Source organism: Macrosteles quadrilineatus, unplaced genomic scaffold, assembly GCF_028750875.1.
Source record: "Macrosteles quadrilineatus isolate MER2022 unplaced genomic scaffold, UCM_ALF_1.0 Scaffold_6__1_contigs__length_79288215, whole genome shotgun sequence".
Taxonomy (NCBI): domain Eukaryota; kingdom Metazoa; phylum Arthropoda; class Insecta; order Hemiptera; family Cicadellidae; genus Macrosteles; species Macrosteles quadrilineatus.
Window position 1 is genome coordinate 66856104 of NW_026542599.1, and position 19988 is coordinate 66876091.

Here is a 19988-nt window from a genome sequence, read left to right on the forward strand (position 1 = left end):
AAGATCTATATTAGAAAACACATTAGGACAGATTCTACACAAAGGAGCTGTAAATTAATTGGTCAAGGTTTGGTCATTTGGACTTTCCTATAGCTTCACTGATAACATAATCTAGTTGAACTCTGGACAACTTAGTTGGGTTTGCTAAACAGTTATATAAGACTGTTTACTAACTAACAATCAAAACAATCGACTGATGATATAGCCTACAGTACAAGCTAAAATAGAAGGACTTTCCCGATTACATAACACAAACAAATAAAACAACAAATCAATACTTGGGACTGGCTTGGGTCCTAGGACATTGGCTTGTTGATTATAAACAATAATCCACAAGCTCTCCTTTTCTCAAGTCTAATCTATTTTCACTTCATAACCACCTCATAACAACTTTGTGACCACTCTCAACAACACCTTCTTACAAAAACATCTTCCTTGCAATGCCATTAAACTTTGCAACTCTTTCTGTATCAGTTCCCAAATGCTTCAAGAGGCACTCAAAAATAATTCTACATCATTGACATACAGTCTCGCCTCAACAAAGTAATTTTTGAAAATTACTCGGTGATAAATTAGCGGTTGGAAAGTAGCATCATTGACCTATATTCCATAAACTATGGTTGTATATAGTCAATGGTAGCATGGTATGGGAATATTATTGAGTTTCAAGGTTGTTATTCCTTATTAAAACCACCTGTAAACCTATTCCAATCTAGAAATTTAACGAACCTAGACGACCTAGACTGACGCACGATGTTGAAATCACTAGTTGACCTTGGAAACAATGGAAACTGTTGGCGGTTGAAAGATAACATGGTGTGACATTGACATAGTGTTCCAAAGTTGGACATTTTAAAACAACACCAAATAAAAGATTGGTGTGGGACGATAATGGGATTTCAGAGTTTTCAAGTCATATTTTAAACGTAGTATTGCAATACAAAATCCTTCTCAAAGTTATTTATGAAGCCACACTAATCAATTTGATGACCAAAACCTAGACTAACGGACTAGCCGAGGTCAGATAGAGATTTTTAAAAGTTAAACATCACTGACGGTTGGGACGCTGATGGGGTAGAGGTCCAAGACCCGAGCTCGGCCTTGCAAGGACCAAACCTGTTCTTTACAAAGACCCTGCCTACTGCCTAGTGCTCCGCCCGCCACTCTCAACACACTGCATTCCCAATGTTAACGACCCGCGCCGGCGACCTTGGCTGTGCCGAAATTTGACGAGCGTCGATGGCATGCTACGTTGTGTCGAATACTTGAATAAAAGTCAGAGATACGCGAGATTACCAAGGGGTTTACTGAGTTGTGTAGTGTGCTGTAGTAGAACCCCTTTATATCCGGCCTCGGAATTTCCGGTCGTCAGTTTATGCGGTTGTTACACTTCCGCGGAATCGATACCAAACATATTTCCCACGGTTTATCTGTTTCCTGTAATACGTTTTATCGGGTTCTCTACTCAGTAGAGCTAGATTCCCAAATTGAATTCATTCTTATTTTGAGGCAGCTGCAAATACGCTCCCTTCAAGAGGGACACCTTGTCTTGGGCAGATGGTTGTAATCAGCTGTTGAGCTAATGTAGGTTTGGTTGTAAATGGAGTGTTCTAGTGAAAATTATTTTGGTGTTATAATTTCGAAAATGTTCACAACTTTTCCCATACACATACACACTTCTTTTAAGATAAATTTCCGACAAATCTTAAAAGCATTAACATCTAAAAAACAAAGGTTAAACATTTCTTAGCCTTTTCTAAGAAACACTTTAGGCCGGGTGAATGCAAATGGAAAGTGGAACAGATACAAAAATAACGAGAGCAAGACGGTAGCAAGTAGCAACAGAGAGCGAGAGAGCGTTGACTTGTCACCACCCCCAACATGCAACCCCCTCACTGCGGTAGACAAAATCAATACTGAGACTCTGAACACCCCTTGTTGAAGGGGATAGACCAAAACTTTGCGTTCGGACCTATCTCTGGTGCGATTTAAATAACCTTCCAGTCAAATGTAATGCACAACCACATTGAAAACTACCATTACGGCGTGTTTGAATATGTTTTGTATTTGTGTTTATTAAAGCTATTGTTGTTTTTAGTCTTTTATAAGGGGATGGTCCAGCCCCTGTTCTTATTATCATCCTTCGAACTATTGTTTGCAAGGAAATGACTAGGGTACAGAATCTATCTTGTTTGGGATCGAACCAGCGACATTCAGAATTGAAGGCAAGCAATACACTCGGCTACCCAGAATATTAAGAAAAATGTTGTGAAATTTTTTATAGAATGTTAATCCTGTGAAAAAAGGTCGACTCTAATCATGCGCAAAATCATTGAACTATAACAAAACCTTCAACTTTGTATGTATGTTGAAGTTTTGAACTTGGGAGTCCTATGTACCGCTGGAAAAATTACCAATTAAGTTTTGATTCCTTATTTGCGACGTTGAGGACTATCCAATGGAACAGTGATAAAAACTTTCTAAGCCCAAATGCCAAATTGTACTTTACCAATAAGGTGATGTAACTAAACTGCACATACTTCTGTTTATGTCCACATCAGTGAGAGAGTAAACAATTTGGCAATTTGTGGTTTACTCTATGGTCATAATAGGACAGGTAATAGACTGGATTGGAGCTAGTCTGTGGAGGAACCATAGACTAACTAACACAAGATGGGCTTCTCATACCACTATCAATTTTGAAGCTAGTTTTCTGAGCCAGTTCATGTCCGGACACTGATCGCTAGTGTTAAGGAAATTTGGTTTATTAGAGTCAATTTCATGATTTGTGCTTTACTTTTTGGTTATACAACTAGAGGTATTGTTTAAGATTAGATTATTTTATTTGGTTGAATGATGTGTTAAATGAATGAAATAACAAGAAACAAATTGTAAACAAACCACGGCCTCTACAGTACACCGTACAGAACCAACGATAAAATTGGCTTCAGCTGATCCTTAAGGATGGAAAATCTACAATATGGAGGAACTCATTGTTAGACACTCCAAAGAGAAACACAAAAACAGCTGATCGCTAACAGGCCATAAATCTTAAACAGCAGTTCTGAGACCGAGAGGAGGTGCATTAATTTACATGGGGGAATGTTTAATCAACATGTTTCTGCGAATAAAGAGTTCATAAATAGCCCAATTCCACAAATACTTGGAACAGAACCAGCATGGATCAACACAAAAACAAATTATGTTACTGGCCCTAAAGTAAAGATCTAAATTTGCTTAAATGGAACTGCCAAAACATGTAAAGCTATTAGTATAGGATACGGGCCAGCAACGTAATTTGTTTTTGTTTATGATCCATACCGGTTCTGTCCAAGTATTCGTGTACAAGACTGAGTTATAATATTAAACGCAATTGTGTAAAACTACCAATGTAGTTATAGCTTGTTTCACAACGAATTCGTTGAAGTAGCTTGGCTTCACTGCTTTCATTGAAGGTCGGTTTAACCATGGAGATCGCCGCTTTCACTGTTTCACTATGTCTTGTCATTTCCACGAATCGTCAGTTTATTGGTTATTTATTGGTGACAAAAAGGAACAATGTTTGTTTGGAAACAATGTCGTGATGGTTCATGTATTTAAACATACGACTAAGTTATAGCCATTGATTGGGTTAGATTAGAAATCGGAACATGATAAGTGTTTGTCGACGCGACAGGCATGTGGGAGTTTTGCCCATGTAGCTGTGCAGTTCCTCAAGTCGCCGCAGCAAGGCCAAGGGTGGAACTGATCGTTTACACCATGACTGAGGCACATAAACCCCATTGTCTGTATACAATAGCAGTGTCCAGTCCCAGTGATATACGGGGCAATCACTGCCCAGTGTCCATTCAACACAAACTGATGGGAATAGCGTCAAAGTTGTCCCTACAACCAGCTCGCACAACACGTTTAGTTACAAATTAAATAACAACACACACAACCTTTTGGGGTTTATTTATGGATCAACAAAGTTCCCTAGTGAAGTACAAATTCTGAACTGTGTTAGTAAACAAAATAGGAATTCTTTGAATTGTTTTCTTTCAGCTATCAACCTTCATCTTCCAGGATAACTGACAAGACCGACTTATTCCTTTGACACAGCTGTTAATTAGCCCATACAGCTAATGTCAACTAAGGGACCTACAGAATCCGACCGAACCACATTTTTGCCTTGGTACATACGAATTGGTCTAATTTTCAGGTACTGCGGATAGTCGTAATACTCACTCGTGGGGACTTTAATCCCAACGTTAATCCACACCAGGGAGTATCGCATCCACAGTGCATGCCTATAAATACTGTATCCACAATTCGTAACCTCCTAGTAGCTGGATTACAGGACAACGCTACCCGTCCGAGTTAGGTACAATGAAAGCAAGTTTCAGAAAGCTGGCGATTCGGAGACATTTTGATCATAAAATGCAAAACATTATCGGGTGATCACAATGGAGTCCGTAATCATAAACACACAGAAATGTTTTTTTTTTATAGCTTTTGAGCTAGATAACGCTCAATTTAAAGCCTGGCGATCTAGGCAATTTGTCATCTCTACACTGATACTGAATATGACCCACTTATTGGAATAACGTAATCACATATTGCATTATGTAACACACAGATAGCACTGTTACAGCTTTTGAGCGAGAATTACACTCAATTACAATAGGCCTGAGTGTATGACCCACTTAGCCAGTGGGTGGGCGCTATACGCGTATTGAGCATGTACAGTGCGTGTGTCGCCCCAGACCAACCCCCACTGGGGGGAGGGGGAGTGATAATCGATACCACCCCTACACCACTACACCAAACACCACTGAGCTTGGCCTTCATAAACCTGTCTCTGTCACAGGAAATCTGTCAACTGAACGAATTATCAATTACCTTGTTCTTGTACTTGTTTTCGCGTTCGTTGTCACAATTTAATATCCTGGCTTTGCTCCGATCGACAGCACAGCTCCGAAACATTTTCGGAGCTATGCATTTGAAGCAACGCTTTTTGATAGTGAAAATTCTTTCACAGCAGTGCCTATGCGGAACACCCCTTTCGGAATAATGCATTTTCCATTGCTGCGCATAGGAAGTGGTATTAGAGACTTTTAAGGACAAAAAAGTCACCACTTAGGCCTAAATCCTGAGAAAAGTCAATATATTTTTCGACAGTTTGATTGTGTGTCCTTGGCTACGTCACGAATCCGACAAATCTGCTTAATATCATCAAAAAATCATCAAAACCAATTCGTGTACACTTTTTTATTTAACTGTACAATTCTGGAATAAATTTAATCAATTGGACTGCCATCGAGATACATCTTAGAGGGATTTAACAGATCCAAGGTCGATGTGTCAAAATACCCATTAGTAAATTGGCTAATTAACGACTTTTCTTATCAATAATGAGATAGACCCGCTCTCGCACAGATAACTCTCTGAACTGCTAAATGCATAAGGAATGTTCCTGCCCTTATGTTTCTATGTCCACTCTTCATTTCTTATGTTGCCAACAATCTTGGCATTTTCTCTGACCACGATAACTAATGTGCAATTAATACTGCTAACTTGTTCTGATATAAAAACGCCAAAACAAACGTCAGATTTTACATGTATGAAGAGTCTAAAACCAAAGTGCAATATCTAAAGTCAATAACTAATAGGCTAAAAAGAAAATTGTTATGACTCTTGAAATGAAGTATGGTTGTTCCTCGACGCAAAAACAATCCTTGACCTAAAATTGTATCTTATCTAAAGCACAACCTTGCGGACAAGACCTCACGATAAACTTCTTGAAATAAAATAATTAAAAATCAATATAAAACAAACAGGACGATAATTATTTATTATTTTCGTTACCACCGATTTCCCTATATCATTGCACTCAACCTCAAATATCGTCACGTCTATAACTGCTTGAGCATTGCGTGAGTAGAACACAACATAGGATTACTTCCTGGACCAATATAGCCTAACTGGCGACTGCGAGAATAAAAGTGACTGGCATTGACCTCGATGACTGAATGTTGAATGGCTCGTTATCTAACTGTTACAAGCTTACAAGGTTGAGGCTGGTGTGAGTGTGTTAGACAAATACAGGGGGTTTCATTTTTGCGAAAAGGGCTTGATTGCAATGACAGCCTAGAGGTTTAAGCATTTTAGTAATGGTTTTAGTGGAAAAAATACTCAAAATCGCCCCTTTTCAACCATAGCTGCACAAGCTAGACAAAACAACCCAAACCTATGATGTACATCTACACGTAATCTATCCAATATAATATACCCAAACATGATTTGCATAATCACAATCTAACCAGGTCATACATATAACCTTAACCTGCAGAATCTACACCAACACGTCTACCCAAACCTAGATACTTAACAACAGCACATAATCAAACCAAGATATACCAAAAAACAATAATTTACCTAAGCGGAATATCAACAACACAAAAGGCCTGCCCAAATATGCAATATACATCTGCGTTGACCAAAATAAACCTAAACCTGCATAATTTGCATCAGCAAACCCAAGCATAAACATTTTCATCTGCACACAAATTGTCTGGGTATAGGAGAATGGTTGTATGACGTAGGTAGGAACGTGTATACTCAATGGAAGTAGATAATCAAAAGTAAGAACTATCGCTGTTTCATCAGACCTTCGCCCAACTTCCCAGCAGAATTGAGTATATACTGCTAGTAATGTAATACTTGAGTACTAAACAGTGACAGTGACAAATGTATATTGTCTGTCTGAGCTGTGATGGGATGGGGTTGGAGAAGAGCAGCAGAAGACCAGCGACCAGCAGAATAACGGAGTTGTAGTTGTAGTGGTCCCCGCCCCCGCGCACCTCGGAGGTCAATGCACCGCCGCCATTGCCAACTTCTCACTCCTCACAGTCACACTACTCCAACTCTCCAACTCCACTTCCAATTCCACTACTCTACAATACTACAATCACTACTCGCTACAAGGAGAATTTGTATCCCAAAAACGGGGAATATGTTTGAAAATATGGGTTAGGAATCTACAAATATCCTACAATAGGAATTCCTTCCACAGAAATAAGGGAAGTTAACTATGTAAACGAAGGGTTACACATTAAACACATCTCGGGTGACGTCATAGCGTAATAGTTGCATTATAAAACGCAGCGATTAGCTTAGAATAGCTATTGCCTGTACTGAATCACCTGTACATAACAATAGACGTGTATCTGACGATTCATCCAAACCACGGACATTAGGACAGAAATTATATGGACCATAAAACAATAAAAATAAACAAATTACGTCACTGTCCCGAATCCACGGTAGACCGGGGTCAGCCTGGCACGCACCGGGATTGCGCCAATGCTACCAAAGGTGGTGATAGGGTAGGATGGTGATATGGAATGTAGCCTAACCTAACCTAACCCGAAAATGAAGGGAGAAACTAAAGTTGAACTTGAAGCATTTTCTGAACTTGAAGATATGCCGCATTGGCGCAATGAGGGTGCTTTTGAGGGGTAGATTTGGTAGTGGCGCTTTGCCGGTGTCTACCTGGCCCTAGTGGCGCAATCCCGGTGGACCAGGATCCTACACTTATAACCTTGACCTGGTTTGGATGTTTTTGACGGTTCCGTTGTTTATAATATCCGTGATCCGAACTGTAAGGACTTTTCCCGCACCCTCTCTCAACTTGTCTTCAAAGTTTACCAATCCACGTAACCAAAGTTATTTGATTTAATGTCGATTAAAAAAAACTGAGGTAATTTGTTTGAAAATTACCACCTTTTAGGAACACCCTGTTCCTTAAAACACGAAAGACCTTAGTTCCGAACACGCACTGGTTCAACCGGTGCATTATACCGGCGTACGATTAAACACAACTAAAAACTGAATACAACCCCAACACTTTTTTCAAACACGAAATCAGAGGAGAAAGAAATGCCATTGACTGTGGATATACTTGGAGCGTCACTGACACCACCATGACACCATTGATGAATCGTTTTGTCGAATTACGCTCCTCCCCACCAATCAAATATGATTAGAGAACACTTAAAACGCGGTGAGCAACAGCTATAAAAACAGCATGAGCTGTTTATGATAAAACAGCTGGAGTGACGATAACATACACGTGTAGCTGATTCAAGAACATGAGAAATTATTGTAAATACTTTCAATATTTCTAGCCCAGCATTTAATGAGTAGTTATATAGCCCAGCATTTCTAATATAATTTACGAATCTGTAAATTTGTTCTTACAAATTAGTAATGCTATTAACTTACCAGCTGGACCATGCTGTCGATCGCCCTGTTGAAGCGGTCACATAAATTTCTCATGCTGTCGTAACTGCAAAAAACAATCATTTTATTAACCCTTTATTTTTATCATTTTTATAAGGCAACGATCAAAATATATGGACCTATTAAAAATTGTATACACAGTGTTTTTACATGATATTCATTTATACACTGTGTGCTCTGTTTAAACAGATATAACCTTTTTTGTTGTGGTTATATGTACAACTCGATATACACAATAAAACCTAGGAATCAGTCCACAGAAATAAGCCACAAAAATACATTCACTTAAACAATTCTCTCCAGTTTTTAACGGGATGTCTTATTGGAATAGAATAAGTTTAAGTATAGATAAAGCCTTCTCTTATATAGGTTATCACAAAAGCACATAAAATGCATCATAAACTAATTAACATGTTTTAAAAACTTGGTTAAATCCAAGGCTTAGTTAGAATGCAAACAAAATATTGTCATCGTAATTCCAATAGTATTTTGACCCAATATGATTTAAAGGATTAGTAAAATTTAATGATAGGCAAATTGCCACACTCAATAACTCATTGATTGAACCAAGTATAGTATAGACATATTTACCCTACATGTATTGATTATGTCAAAAGGATACACAATGCCATTTAGCTTAACTAAAACAAAAACCTTACAAATAATTTTGTTTCCAGTGATGATTTAGCATTTAGTCTTCAGTAAGGAATTTAGGGGACCTCCGTTTGAATTTCAGATGGACTTAATCGCTCTCTTAGTCCAAATTCCTTGCCTAAATGCATATTCTGCCGTTCTTAAAACAATAAATTCCACTAAGAAAGACTGTATGACACACAATAAATAAACTGGATCACTAGGTTTCGAGCAGTTCCAAATATTTCATCCGCTTACAGTCAAACTGTGTGACTATTTACAACAAACCTCACTAGAGGTCGAAACCCGCTGTTCTGATTTTAGACGCGTTTATTTATAAGTGGCAGAGATGTGGGGGAGCTACTCGGATATAAATAAACCAACGTGACGAACGCCAGCCTCCTGCCAGGCGTTGGTGGGCTTTAAAATTTAAATGCCCATTGTACGCAACAATAGATAACACGTTTATCACTAGCAGCTGTTTTACGGATGTTTTAGGTGTATACAGCCTCATTACGTATAGAAGAATGTTTGTGGAGTAAGTCTAGATTACAAATATGAAACAATTCCGCATTCTGTAACTTTATTTGTTTTTGCGTCAACATTTTCAAAATACCCACGCCACAGCAAACCTGCAGACTAAGCTAAATTCCCATTTGGATTTCCAAATAAACTAGGGGGGGGGGAATTATTTTACTACTCGTGGAGGCGTTGGATAGGCCACTTATACAGTAGTTTTCTAATAATGTATTGGAAAATATTATCTCTTTGGGTTTTCATACTATTATCATAAATGTGGGACATCAAATCTCAAGAAGTAAATTGCCCTTCAATAGGCACTACGAAGTTTGTGCATACGAAAAGTCATTTGTTTAAAATCACATGACTTTGTGTTTGTAGTGTCTCAAATTAATTGAGATTTTTCATTTTTTAATTGACAACAACTGCACTAAGATAGCCCAACTGGTTGAGGTGCAACATTCTTTTCAGGGATCAGGATCAATACACAAAACTGCTTTGGTACTTTTTACACCATGATTTTGAAAAAAAAAACACAATTGTGACGCCAATCTAATAATAAAACTAGTAAACCCAATGGTCAAGGTTAACCTGTCAATTTGAACAAATCCAACTAAAAATTCTCCTAATTTAGAAGATTGAACATTCTTGACAAAACAACAATGATGGTCTCTTAGAAAAATTGTAAAATAATTAAATAATAATTGTAAACACAGATTCTTTTATTCCTAGTTCAAGCCAATGAAAAATTGTTACCAATTTTATCAGGAAATTACTGTAAACTGTTTTCTCGTTCCTACCTTCAATAGTTAATAGGCAATGGTATAACACACTGATAAGACTTGTCTAAACGTGTCTCAAGGTCGCTTCCGGTCATGTGATGACCTTGCACCACGTGACGCGGTCTAACCTCAAAACTACTTCCTGTTAACAATGAGCCGACGATAGTAAAACTAGTATTACAAAAAAACTCACCTTTTAGTATCATAGTCGTTAAGTATGTTGTTTTCCAAAGGCAATTTCAACTGTGGAAAGTCCTCACAAACCCATCTGAAAATGAACAATAACATTAATTTTTCTGTATTTGATACTGGAAATATACAATAGGCTATTTACATTAGGCCTATATAAAACGTGGGCCGTGGCTGTATTTGCAGGCGAACCCAATCACTACTGAAAGACAGATAAAATGAACCCGAACAACCTGTAGAACCAATTAATAATCAATTAATGACCGATATAAGCTAAAGTTTCGATGTTTAGAGGTCGTGCGGAACGAGGTGAAGCCTGAGATTTTCGGCGGGAACGGTTCCCCCACCACACCACTATTCCCCTCCAAGCTTCACCTCGTTCCGTACGACCTCTACATAATCTTAAAGTGTATACCGATTTATCCAAGTGCAATATCAGCTGCTAGTTCTTCTATTTGACAACAGATTGTTTCTATTTGAAGTAAGAACAGCTGTTTAAAAAATCCCGCATAAAAACCTGATGTATCAGCTGATATTTGGTACAAGCAAAGACAAGTGTAAAGTTATACAGTATCTTTTTGTTTATGAGTGACAAAAAAAATGAAAGTTATGAAAGACGTCTTAAAAGACGTCAAGTAGATCATAATTTAGGCTGATTGCACTGTAGTAACAAATGCATATAGAGCTAAAAGATTGTGAGCTACAATTTCTTAACATGGTTCTATGTGTAGAGGATTAAAAATACGACATTGTTCTATGAACTGGTCCAGCTAACTGGAACTGTACAAGCAACATTGTAAAAAATGAGTAGTAAAATGTATAATGATCGTAAATATTCAAAATTTACACCACTAAGTAGACTACGTTGTCAAAACAATGATCTGAATGGCAAAGTAAAGTTTATTTTGTATTAAACAGAATATAAATAGGCCTACTGTATTGCGTTGTTCACGAGAGATGTCGCCGAGACAATGCTAGAAAAACCGAGAAACGATGAACACGGGGTTTACCGCTAAAAATTGGGGGCTGATACACTAGTTTAAACTACCAAGTCACATAAATTATTTGTACTTAACTTTTTAAGAGAACGTACATTAATTATTAGTACATAGTTTTGTTAAGTAATCCAGTAGGTACTGAATAAGTTCCAACACTAAATGTTACCAAAGGCGAAGTACAGCTGGCGAATAGCACGAGCGAAATTTAAAAACTGAAAGTGAAAATCGAATTAGAAAGTTCCACAGCTTGACTGGAGACTAGAGAATAGGTGTAGCCTAGACTAGAATAGAAAGTAGCGTTGAGCTGTTGCGTGGACAGGACTGTAGGAAGAATAAGAATAGTATGGCCTTGACACGTGTTTCCCATCTTTCCAACCCACATACTACACACTATATCACTGTACAACTGATGTAGTAATACTAAATTACTGTCCTTTGCGACCTATACCAGGGTTACCATGGGAACGACGGGAGTTGACTGATAAAATGATGAAACCAGTAGGATGCCATTTCAGGGTGTCCACAGAAATTTTGTCATCAATTTCCCTGACTTTCCATGACTATTCATGACCATTAACCATTGATTTCCATGACTCACGAACTTAACTCAAAAATTATAATACCGTACACACATAAATAATACTGCCTAGACAAGTTATTTCGCAGAAAATATTGAAATATGTATTAACAGATAACAATGGAGTACAATAGGTACAACAATGAACTAATACAAACTCAAAACCCATAAACTAAGACAACAGTATAAATTGAAATTGTCGTACATTTGTGAAAAATTCGGAAAAATGCTACAATAGTCGCGGTTACGGCCGACTATAGCATTGAAAGGTCCCCTGAAATCCCTCCATCATTGGGGATTTCCATGACTTTCCATGACTTTTTGCCTATTTCCATGACTTTCAATGACCATAATTTTTTTCCATGACTATCCCTGACTTTCCAGAATGTGGACACCCTGCATTTTAACTTTAAATGTAGGATATTTTAAGGTGAGACCTAACTAGGCACTTTCGTATTATACCGACCACATCTAAAACTGTTCTTTTTAACTAACCCAACGTAATCAAACTTGCTGTAACATTTCAATATTTCGTTTGATATCATAAATGACTTGGGGAATATCAAACAGCAAGTCAGGTTAGGATGGATCATCAGCATAAACATACGTTGCTGGCACGAGTTCTAGGTGGCTGTGGTCCTATACCAATAGCATTAACATGGTTTAGACGTTTCCATTTAAACAAGGTAAAATAATGTTTTGTCATACATGTTTATGACCCATACCGGTTAGTTGGCGTAAAATTGCGACTGGCTATACATGGAGCAAACAGGTAGTCAGAAATGAACACGATACAGACAGTTAGCAGTACAGACACTCAGCAGAACACGACACTAGCTAGGGATTGCTGACACGTATCCTGTTCTGTTGAACACCGACGCCATCTTGAATTACAATATTCTCTGTTTGATATTGTCACCAACCCGCCACAGCTATTCATCCAGCAGTGATAGCCTAAGTTTTTTTGCCCTAAGACGCTAGCCACGAGCCTGGGATTGTGGGATTGTTTTAACATTACTTCAGACTAGACCTAGGGTTGCGGCATTATCACTTAAATAAAATCTATTGGCAGGATTTGAACCCGGGACCTCAGGGACTGAAGTCCCACGCTCTGACCACTAGACCAGCTCGCTCCCCCAATAAAGGTGTAGTGGCGATTTTAAAGTTCGGATAGAAGTGAGACGTCAACGTTTATTTTTGCCAAACATGCTAAATATAAAGTGTTGTTGGCACATACAACAAGAGCACTTGTAGAATACCATAATGGAACTAGAAGACAAAGACATAGACAACGCGATGTGAAAGTTGTGCAGGAAGTGGGGCAAATAGAGAGTTCGTAGCTCGTGGCTAGACCGAGTGACCATCTGCCTTCTGCCCAAGGGTTCCCGCCTCACATCACCTGTTCTACATATCAGCTGTTTCAGCATAATATGCTTCTCACAGATGTTAGAACAGAACGCGTTAACTCATAAACATAAACAAATGACGTCACTGCTTCGAAAGAAAAGGTTTGTACTATTGTAAGGAACTGTCAGAGAACTTACAAACGAGATGTTACTGTTTACCTGTATATTCGGGTCAGTGACGTCGTTCGTTTGTGATCAATGTTGTCTGTTCTAAAATCTGTGATACTTCCACGTGAATTTAGTGTTTTTATCAGCTGAAGTCGATGTTAGTATGTTACTGACCGTGCGTTTTAAATGCTTATTTCTCGTGATTGTATACAAACTGAGAAATAAATAAATAGGTTGTTTTATCATGTTGATGTTCGATTGGTAAATCAAAGTACGATATTTTCTAAATTGGAATAGATCGTTGGTCAACATCAGAGAAAAGAAAACAAACGTAACATGCCAGCAACTGTACAGTGATCAGCTGTAACAGCTGTCAGTGATCAGCTGTTTCTACAGTCAGGACCATCCATTACAAGCCCACGGATCAAGACAGTTACGACCAGTTTCAAAGTAGCAAACTATGGAATAGACTAACCAACACAAGTAGACTTCTCATCCCGTTGTACATTTTAAAGCTCGCTTTTCGTGTCTAGTTCATGTCCGGCGACACTAATCGCTAGTGTCAACAAAATGTAGTCTCTATTATTTTTGGGTTACTATTATTTTTGGGTTAATTTCATGATTTGTGCTTTACTGTTTGGTTAGGTAGGCGACGAGTTGTTGTTAAGAAGTAAAACGGTTTAGGTTGGCTAAACGAGGATTTATAACAAACATGAAATAACAAGAAACAAATTGTAAAGAAAACACAACCTCTACAGTGCACCGAACAGAACTAACAATAAATTGGCTTCAGCTGTTCCATAGAGAAATATAGGCTACTAAGTATGTTTTATCTATGCTAGAAGCTTTGACTTAAGAAAAGTGCAGAAAGACTTAATATTCTATTATAAAATCCGAATAGGTCTAGCGTTGTTGTGTGAAATATACAAGTTTCATTTTGATAATGCTTGAGTGCCCCAAAAATGTCAGCTGATCTCTAATGATAATGATAAAGAGTAGGCATATTCTAGTAACATTTCATCTATTTTAAGAGCTAGATGAAGCCAGGTTTACTTAAAAACAACATTACCATGTTCTAACAGATGATCTCGCAATAGGGCACATTTTAACCCAAATATGACTCTAGAACGAAGTTATGCATTAAGTAGTTTTTGTCCCTAAGATCAGCTGTTTCTTCGGCCAAGGCAAGGCCACACTAAAAAAACGTCAAGGCCATTCATAAAACTCAAGTTTCATTGACAGCTTGGTCCAGTTAGTTTTCAACAATTCTGACTGGGGTTACACGTATATCACCAATATGAGACCTATGTGACCGAAGTTTTTAATGAAAGATTACAAACCTCTGATAAAAATAAACATTTCGAGAAAACATTTAAATTACAAACAAACCCGTTTGTTTTTATATTGTCCAAGTTGATCTTCCGCAACTTGACACAGCAAATGTTATTGGCATACTTGGCGAGATATTCAAGGCCCGGCCGAGGCCAGCGCCGTTGACACTGCTTCAGTTATGAAAAACAACGTACAAATCCCACATCCCCGTCAAACTGTACCATTTATGTATCTGGCTGTACCGTGAGAACTAAATATACAAATGGAACCTAAATCGAGTCAATATAAGCTATTGTAAGTTAAAAACTTGCGCTCTGCACATAATGTTCTTCCACCAGAAAAACTACCGATCTATAAAATATTGTGGCTGGCAATTTTGGCGTTAGGAACTGTAAAATCACTTACGAGTAAAGACGGATTACTATGCTTTTGGAATGATCGCTTCATAAAATGTGAATTACTAAAGTCAAAGGTCATGCAAAATACACAATTGTTTTCTGCTGTATCGATTACAGAATGATCAATCGAGAGCAAGTTTAGCATTCACTGATAGAAGATATTTTATGTGCACAATCAATCAACACAGTTCAATCTGTAAACAGTAGTTCTAGATTAGCCGACCTGATGTTTTCCTACTCTACTCCTACTGACCTATTCTACTCAGTCATTTCCAACGTAAACATCGTCAATTATAGTTGTTTATTCTCTGTGGCAGTAGTAAATGTGATAATCCGAAGCGACTTTCATCATAAACTAACAGTGATGGCTACTAATCTGTCCTTCAAGCATATCTTCAGTTTTGGTTGCTTTATTTGGCAATAAACAAATTTAATGGGACATAAACCGTCTGAAGTCGTAGTCAAGTACACAAAACGCATAGCAACTTTTGAAATGTTCGCACTTTTGCTACGTCAAGAACGTAAAAAAACCAACATCGACCTTGTTTACCAGTGATGGGATCTTTCCCAATAATCCTTTAACAAACACACCTCTACACAAACAACGAACTTTTAGTCAAAACTGAAATCAGTAACTAGGCCTACATCACAACTATCAACATATTGAAAAGCAAGTTAGAATTTTTGTTCAAAGACCTTAGCTACCAGAATACATTCAAAGAAATCCTCCACTTTCACATTCAACGGAACAACGTTGTAATCTAGGATAACAAGGCCTACTTTGCAGTACTTCCAACTTGGCAGGTTGTACTTCCCTGTTTCCCCACTCGTAGCGTCAGGAACCCAGGAAACACGGCGAGGACGTCAACGTTTGAGTTGCAACGTTGCATCACTCAGCTGCAAGGTGAAATGACGTTGCAACTGCAATAGTCGCCAAGGACTCTGATGCAACTGAGGTAGCCATCCTACACGCTGTTGTAGGTAGGCATACAGGAGAAACACGAGTGACATTTGTTGTTCAAAATCGAGAGTAATCCTTTAAAAAAACTGTCCATTTCGAAAATAACTCTTTAAATTTCATTAGTCAGGGACAAAAAGCTAGCTAGGTCCAGTTATTTTGAACCATGATAGAGCTACTTCCTGCTGCCTTCAGTTAGGCGATACAATTTCCTTCAGCGAGACGTCCACACATAGTTGGAAACAGGAATTCCATTATAACCCACATTAAACAAGTGTAGATTTGAAGATCACTATCATTGAAGACATAACCATTCCCGATAAAAACAACGATGGCAACATATTTAGCATCATTCAACAAAAGCTATTAAGACTGATAACCACGCTATCAAGATTTAAATGAATCACCACATACAGTGGTCAATAAACATACGTAGATAAAATGTGTGTTTTTCTTGTGTGGATCCAAATAAAACACTAGTATTCTATGGAATGCTATTTATACAATCATTGCATGTAAACAGAATTACTCATTCCCCATAATTTTGCATTGCTAGTCTCGAAAACAAACACAAATCCCTACCTACCCTCGATACCTCGGTCTACAGTTTGGGATGGGGAGTTGGGAGTTGGTGTTATTCAAGACCACGTAATCGGATGGGAGTGGAAGTGAAGCGAGGAAGGTGCGTTTGTGTGTTTTGTTTGGAATGGAATGGGGACAGTGAGGCGGCAACGGCAACAGCGCGGGCCGGTGTGACGTGGCAACGTCGCATGACGTCACAGAGACGCGGTGTTGCCAGCTTTGGCGTTTCTTCAACGCCGCTTCAACTTGGGCGCGCGTCTTCTAACGGCCATCGGCCACATCCTTCATCCTTCCCCTGCAAGGACTATATCCGTGCCTATACCAGCTATTGCGTCCTGTCTCACCACTCGATACCGCATCGGGAGTCGTAAATCATGTGAATAAAACTACAGTAAAACCTTGATAACAGCACTCATTGGGCTTACTAAATAACACTTGTTATCAAGGTTGTCTTATATAGCCTAGCTTTGAAATAGCAAAATGGCATTTGTTATGAAGGGTGTCTTGTTCTCAGGGTCCATTGTACTAAAATCGCAAAATATAACCAATTTTCGGGTACAAAATGCAAACTATTTTAACTTTTTTATTGCTTATTTTATAGATTTTAATAAATGCTTATTTTATTGCAGCACTAGTGTTACTAATATCAAACTAATATCTTCAAATACTAATATCTTCAAATATCATTTTGAATGAATAAATTAAATGTCATTGATTTATTGTTATGAATAAAATAATGTTTTGTGACTATCCACGCCATAATAGTAGATAGATACAGTCTATGAATAACCGCTTCAAAACGATTCATCACCGGCATTAACACCTGTCGGTAAATTTAAAACAATTTCTTGCCCACTCCGGTGTAAACGGGGGTTTAAATTGTAAACAAAATGGAGTCAGACTTTTAAGGGAATAAAATGTCCTACTAGTGCATCACCACAGCATATATACATAAATTAATCAATACAGACAATTCAGTGTAAATAACTTTGCAAGAAGTCAACCCAAAAATCGTGAGCAATATGAATCACACCGTAGCCAGTGAACGTTATGAATCACTGAGTCATTTCGCGAATCGTAATGGTTGTGGCAATGACCTTTCGTTACTCTATGTAACAACTTTCTTCTCCATTTCCCTTCCTATGACAAACTACGGTTTGTGAATGAATTCCTGTTCATTTCTTTTAACAAAAGCCACCAATAACATTCTCCTAGTTTGCAGTGTTGCCAAAATTGTTAATAGATAACTTATCCAAGGTCAAGTGTACAGGTCAAAGTTTATTGATAATCTGTATTGAAACAGTCTATAACTTGATTTGAATTATTGCCATTGAAATTTTATTATTTGAATTAGAAATTCGCTTGCATCAACTTTTGATTCAACTTGGGATCACAAGCCTAGACAAACCTGCATACTCAGTAGGAAATTAATTTCCAGTTGCCTATTTTCATTTTCACTAAAACATATCCTCAAAAATGTTAGATTTTTTATTATTAATTAACTAAAATTAGGGTTAATGAGGACTTAGGTTGCTTCCATAAGGATTACTTATACTTACATTTTAATTGGCGACCCTTAAACTAGGTACTTTTTATAAATATAAAGTGTCTTTTTAGTAGTGTACTGTAAAGCTTAGCGTGAGATGAAATATTTGCCAAATTTAATCAATAAACAAGTAACTTAAATTAAATAGCCTACAACAGTTAACTTAATTTCCATAAAAATAACAAGGGTAGGCCTATTAAATTTAGACGTTTTTCAAGCTTTCTCCATAACCATTAAGCATTTAACACCGCTTCAATATACTTAAATTAGGTATATGTTTGTCAAGCCCCACAAAATGGTTTGGAAATAAATCCCAGAAAGTGTTATGTATTGAGGGAAATCCCCACTTTTACAACCCTGTTCCCATTATGCTCCAATTATGCAAGCTCGCTACAGTTACTCGTTAAAATAAACTTAGGTTTACAAATTTGTGACAAATTTCAACAGAATCGGACCGTGATTTTAACATGAGTTATCATGGTAACGGGATATATGATTTTATATTAGGCTATATATGAATCCAAATTGATGTGGTCTTTTTGGCCTCTGGGAACATCGAAACAATAAAGCAAATCTGTCCTAGGTCTCTTACCATGAGGACTAGAGTGGTAATGGAATCCCCCCTATATGGGAAATTCGCTAAAGAGCTAAACATCAGATTTCTGGGGTGTTCCATGGTACAATTAAGATGGCTCCTTTAACTCAATCAAAAAAAAGATGTTGCTTTAGGCTACACATTTTAGCGAATTTCCCTATAGGGAAGTAGCTATTACCATAGGTCTCATGGTAAGACTTGAGCCCGGAACCAATTTACATTTTCATTTTGATGTCCCCAGAGGCCAAAAGGCAAAAACACTAATCATTCAAATTTTTATATAGCCTACCTATAGGCTATTATGTGTGTATTTTTTCCAAAATTGATGACATTTGGTTTGAAGGTGTAAGGCGGGATAAACTTGAATGAGATCGCGAACCAGCATGATTGGACAATGGGAACGGGGAGTTATATATGGGTTAAATATTGATTTTTCTCATCTTTGACCATCAAGACACAACATTTTTCAAATTTCTCTCCAGACCATTTTAAAGGACTTAAAAAGACAAATAATTTAGTAGGCTACCCGGTACATTGAATTATTTTTGTGCGGTTATTGATTATTGAAACACTGCAGCAATCCCAAGGGTAGGTCTTACCATGAAAAGTACGGCAATAGGCATTTAGCTACTTCCCAACCAATAATTTGTTAAAAAATATAGACTAGCAATATCACGAATATTTGGGAACCCAATGTGAGTAAAATACTTAAGCAGCTACTAGTTAGGTTAGCAGATTTCATCATTGTTCTACTTTTTACTTCAACACTATAATTTTTACCATAATTATTATATTATTTTTTAAGAAAATTTTCTTCAACAAGGTAGGTACCTAAATTAAAAGTGTGACTGGTGTTCAACAGATTAAACACCTAGGCCTACTGAGATTAAGGAAGAACAGGATGTTGTAGTGAGATGGTCGGTGTTGCCAAGGTGAAATATTTGGGCAGCTGGTCTATAAATTCAAAAATTGGCGAAGGAATGGAGTGGGCACGACCTTGGGGGCGTCGACCGTCTCCGATGTTTGGGTTTTGACGCCAACGACCCAACCAAACCCAACCTTTTGAAGGATAGTTAGTTAGT

The 19988-nt window shown here is 37.7% G+C and overlaps 1 protein-coding gene across 6 annotated transcripts in view; it reads right to left on the bottom strand.

Annotated features, from left to right (window-relative positions):
- LOC128996241 (histone-lysine N-methyltransferase, H3 lysine-79 specific) overlaps positions 1-19988 on the bottom strand; it is a 59661-nt gene that overhangs the window by 36763 nt on the left and 2910 nt on the right. For all 6 annotated transcript variants that reach the window (XR_008491032.1, XM_054421407.1, XM_054421406.1 and 3 more), the window contains exons 3-4: positions 10411-10485; positions 8266-8329 (exon numbers count right to left, since the gene is read on the bottom strand). Coding sequence is in view for 5 of the 6 variants with exons in the window: in XM_054421407.1 (XP_054277382.1) it covers positions 8266-8329; positions 10411-10485 (139 nt within the window). In the remaining variant the exon portion in view is untranslated. The remainder of the gene's footprint in view (positions 1-8265; positions 8330-10410; positions 10486-19988) is intronic.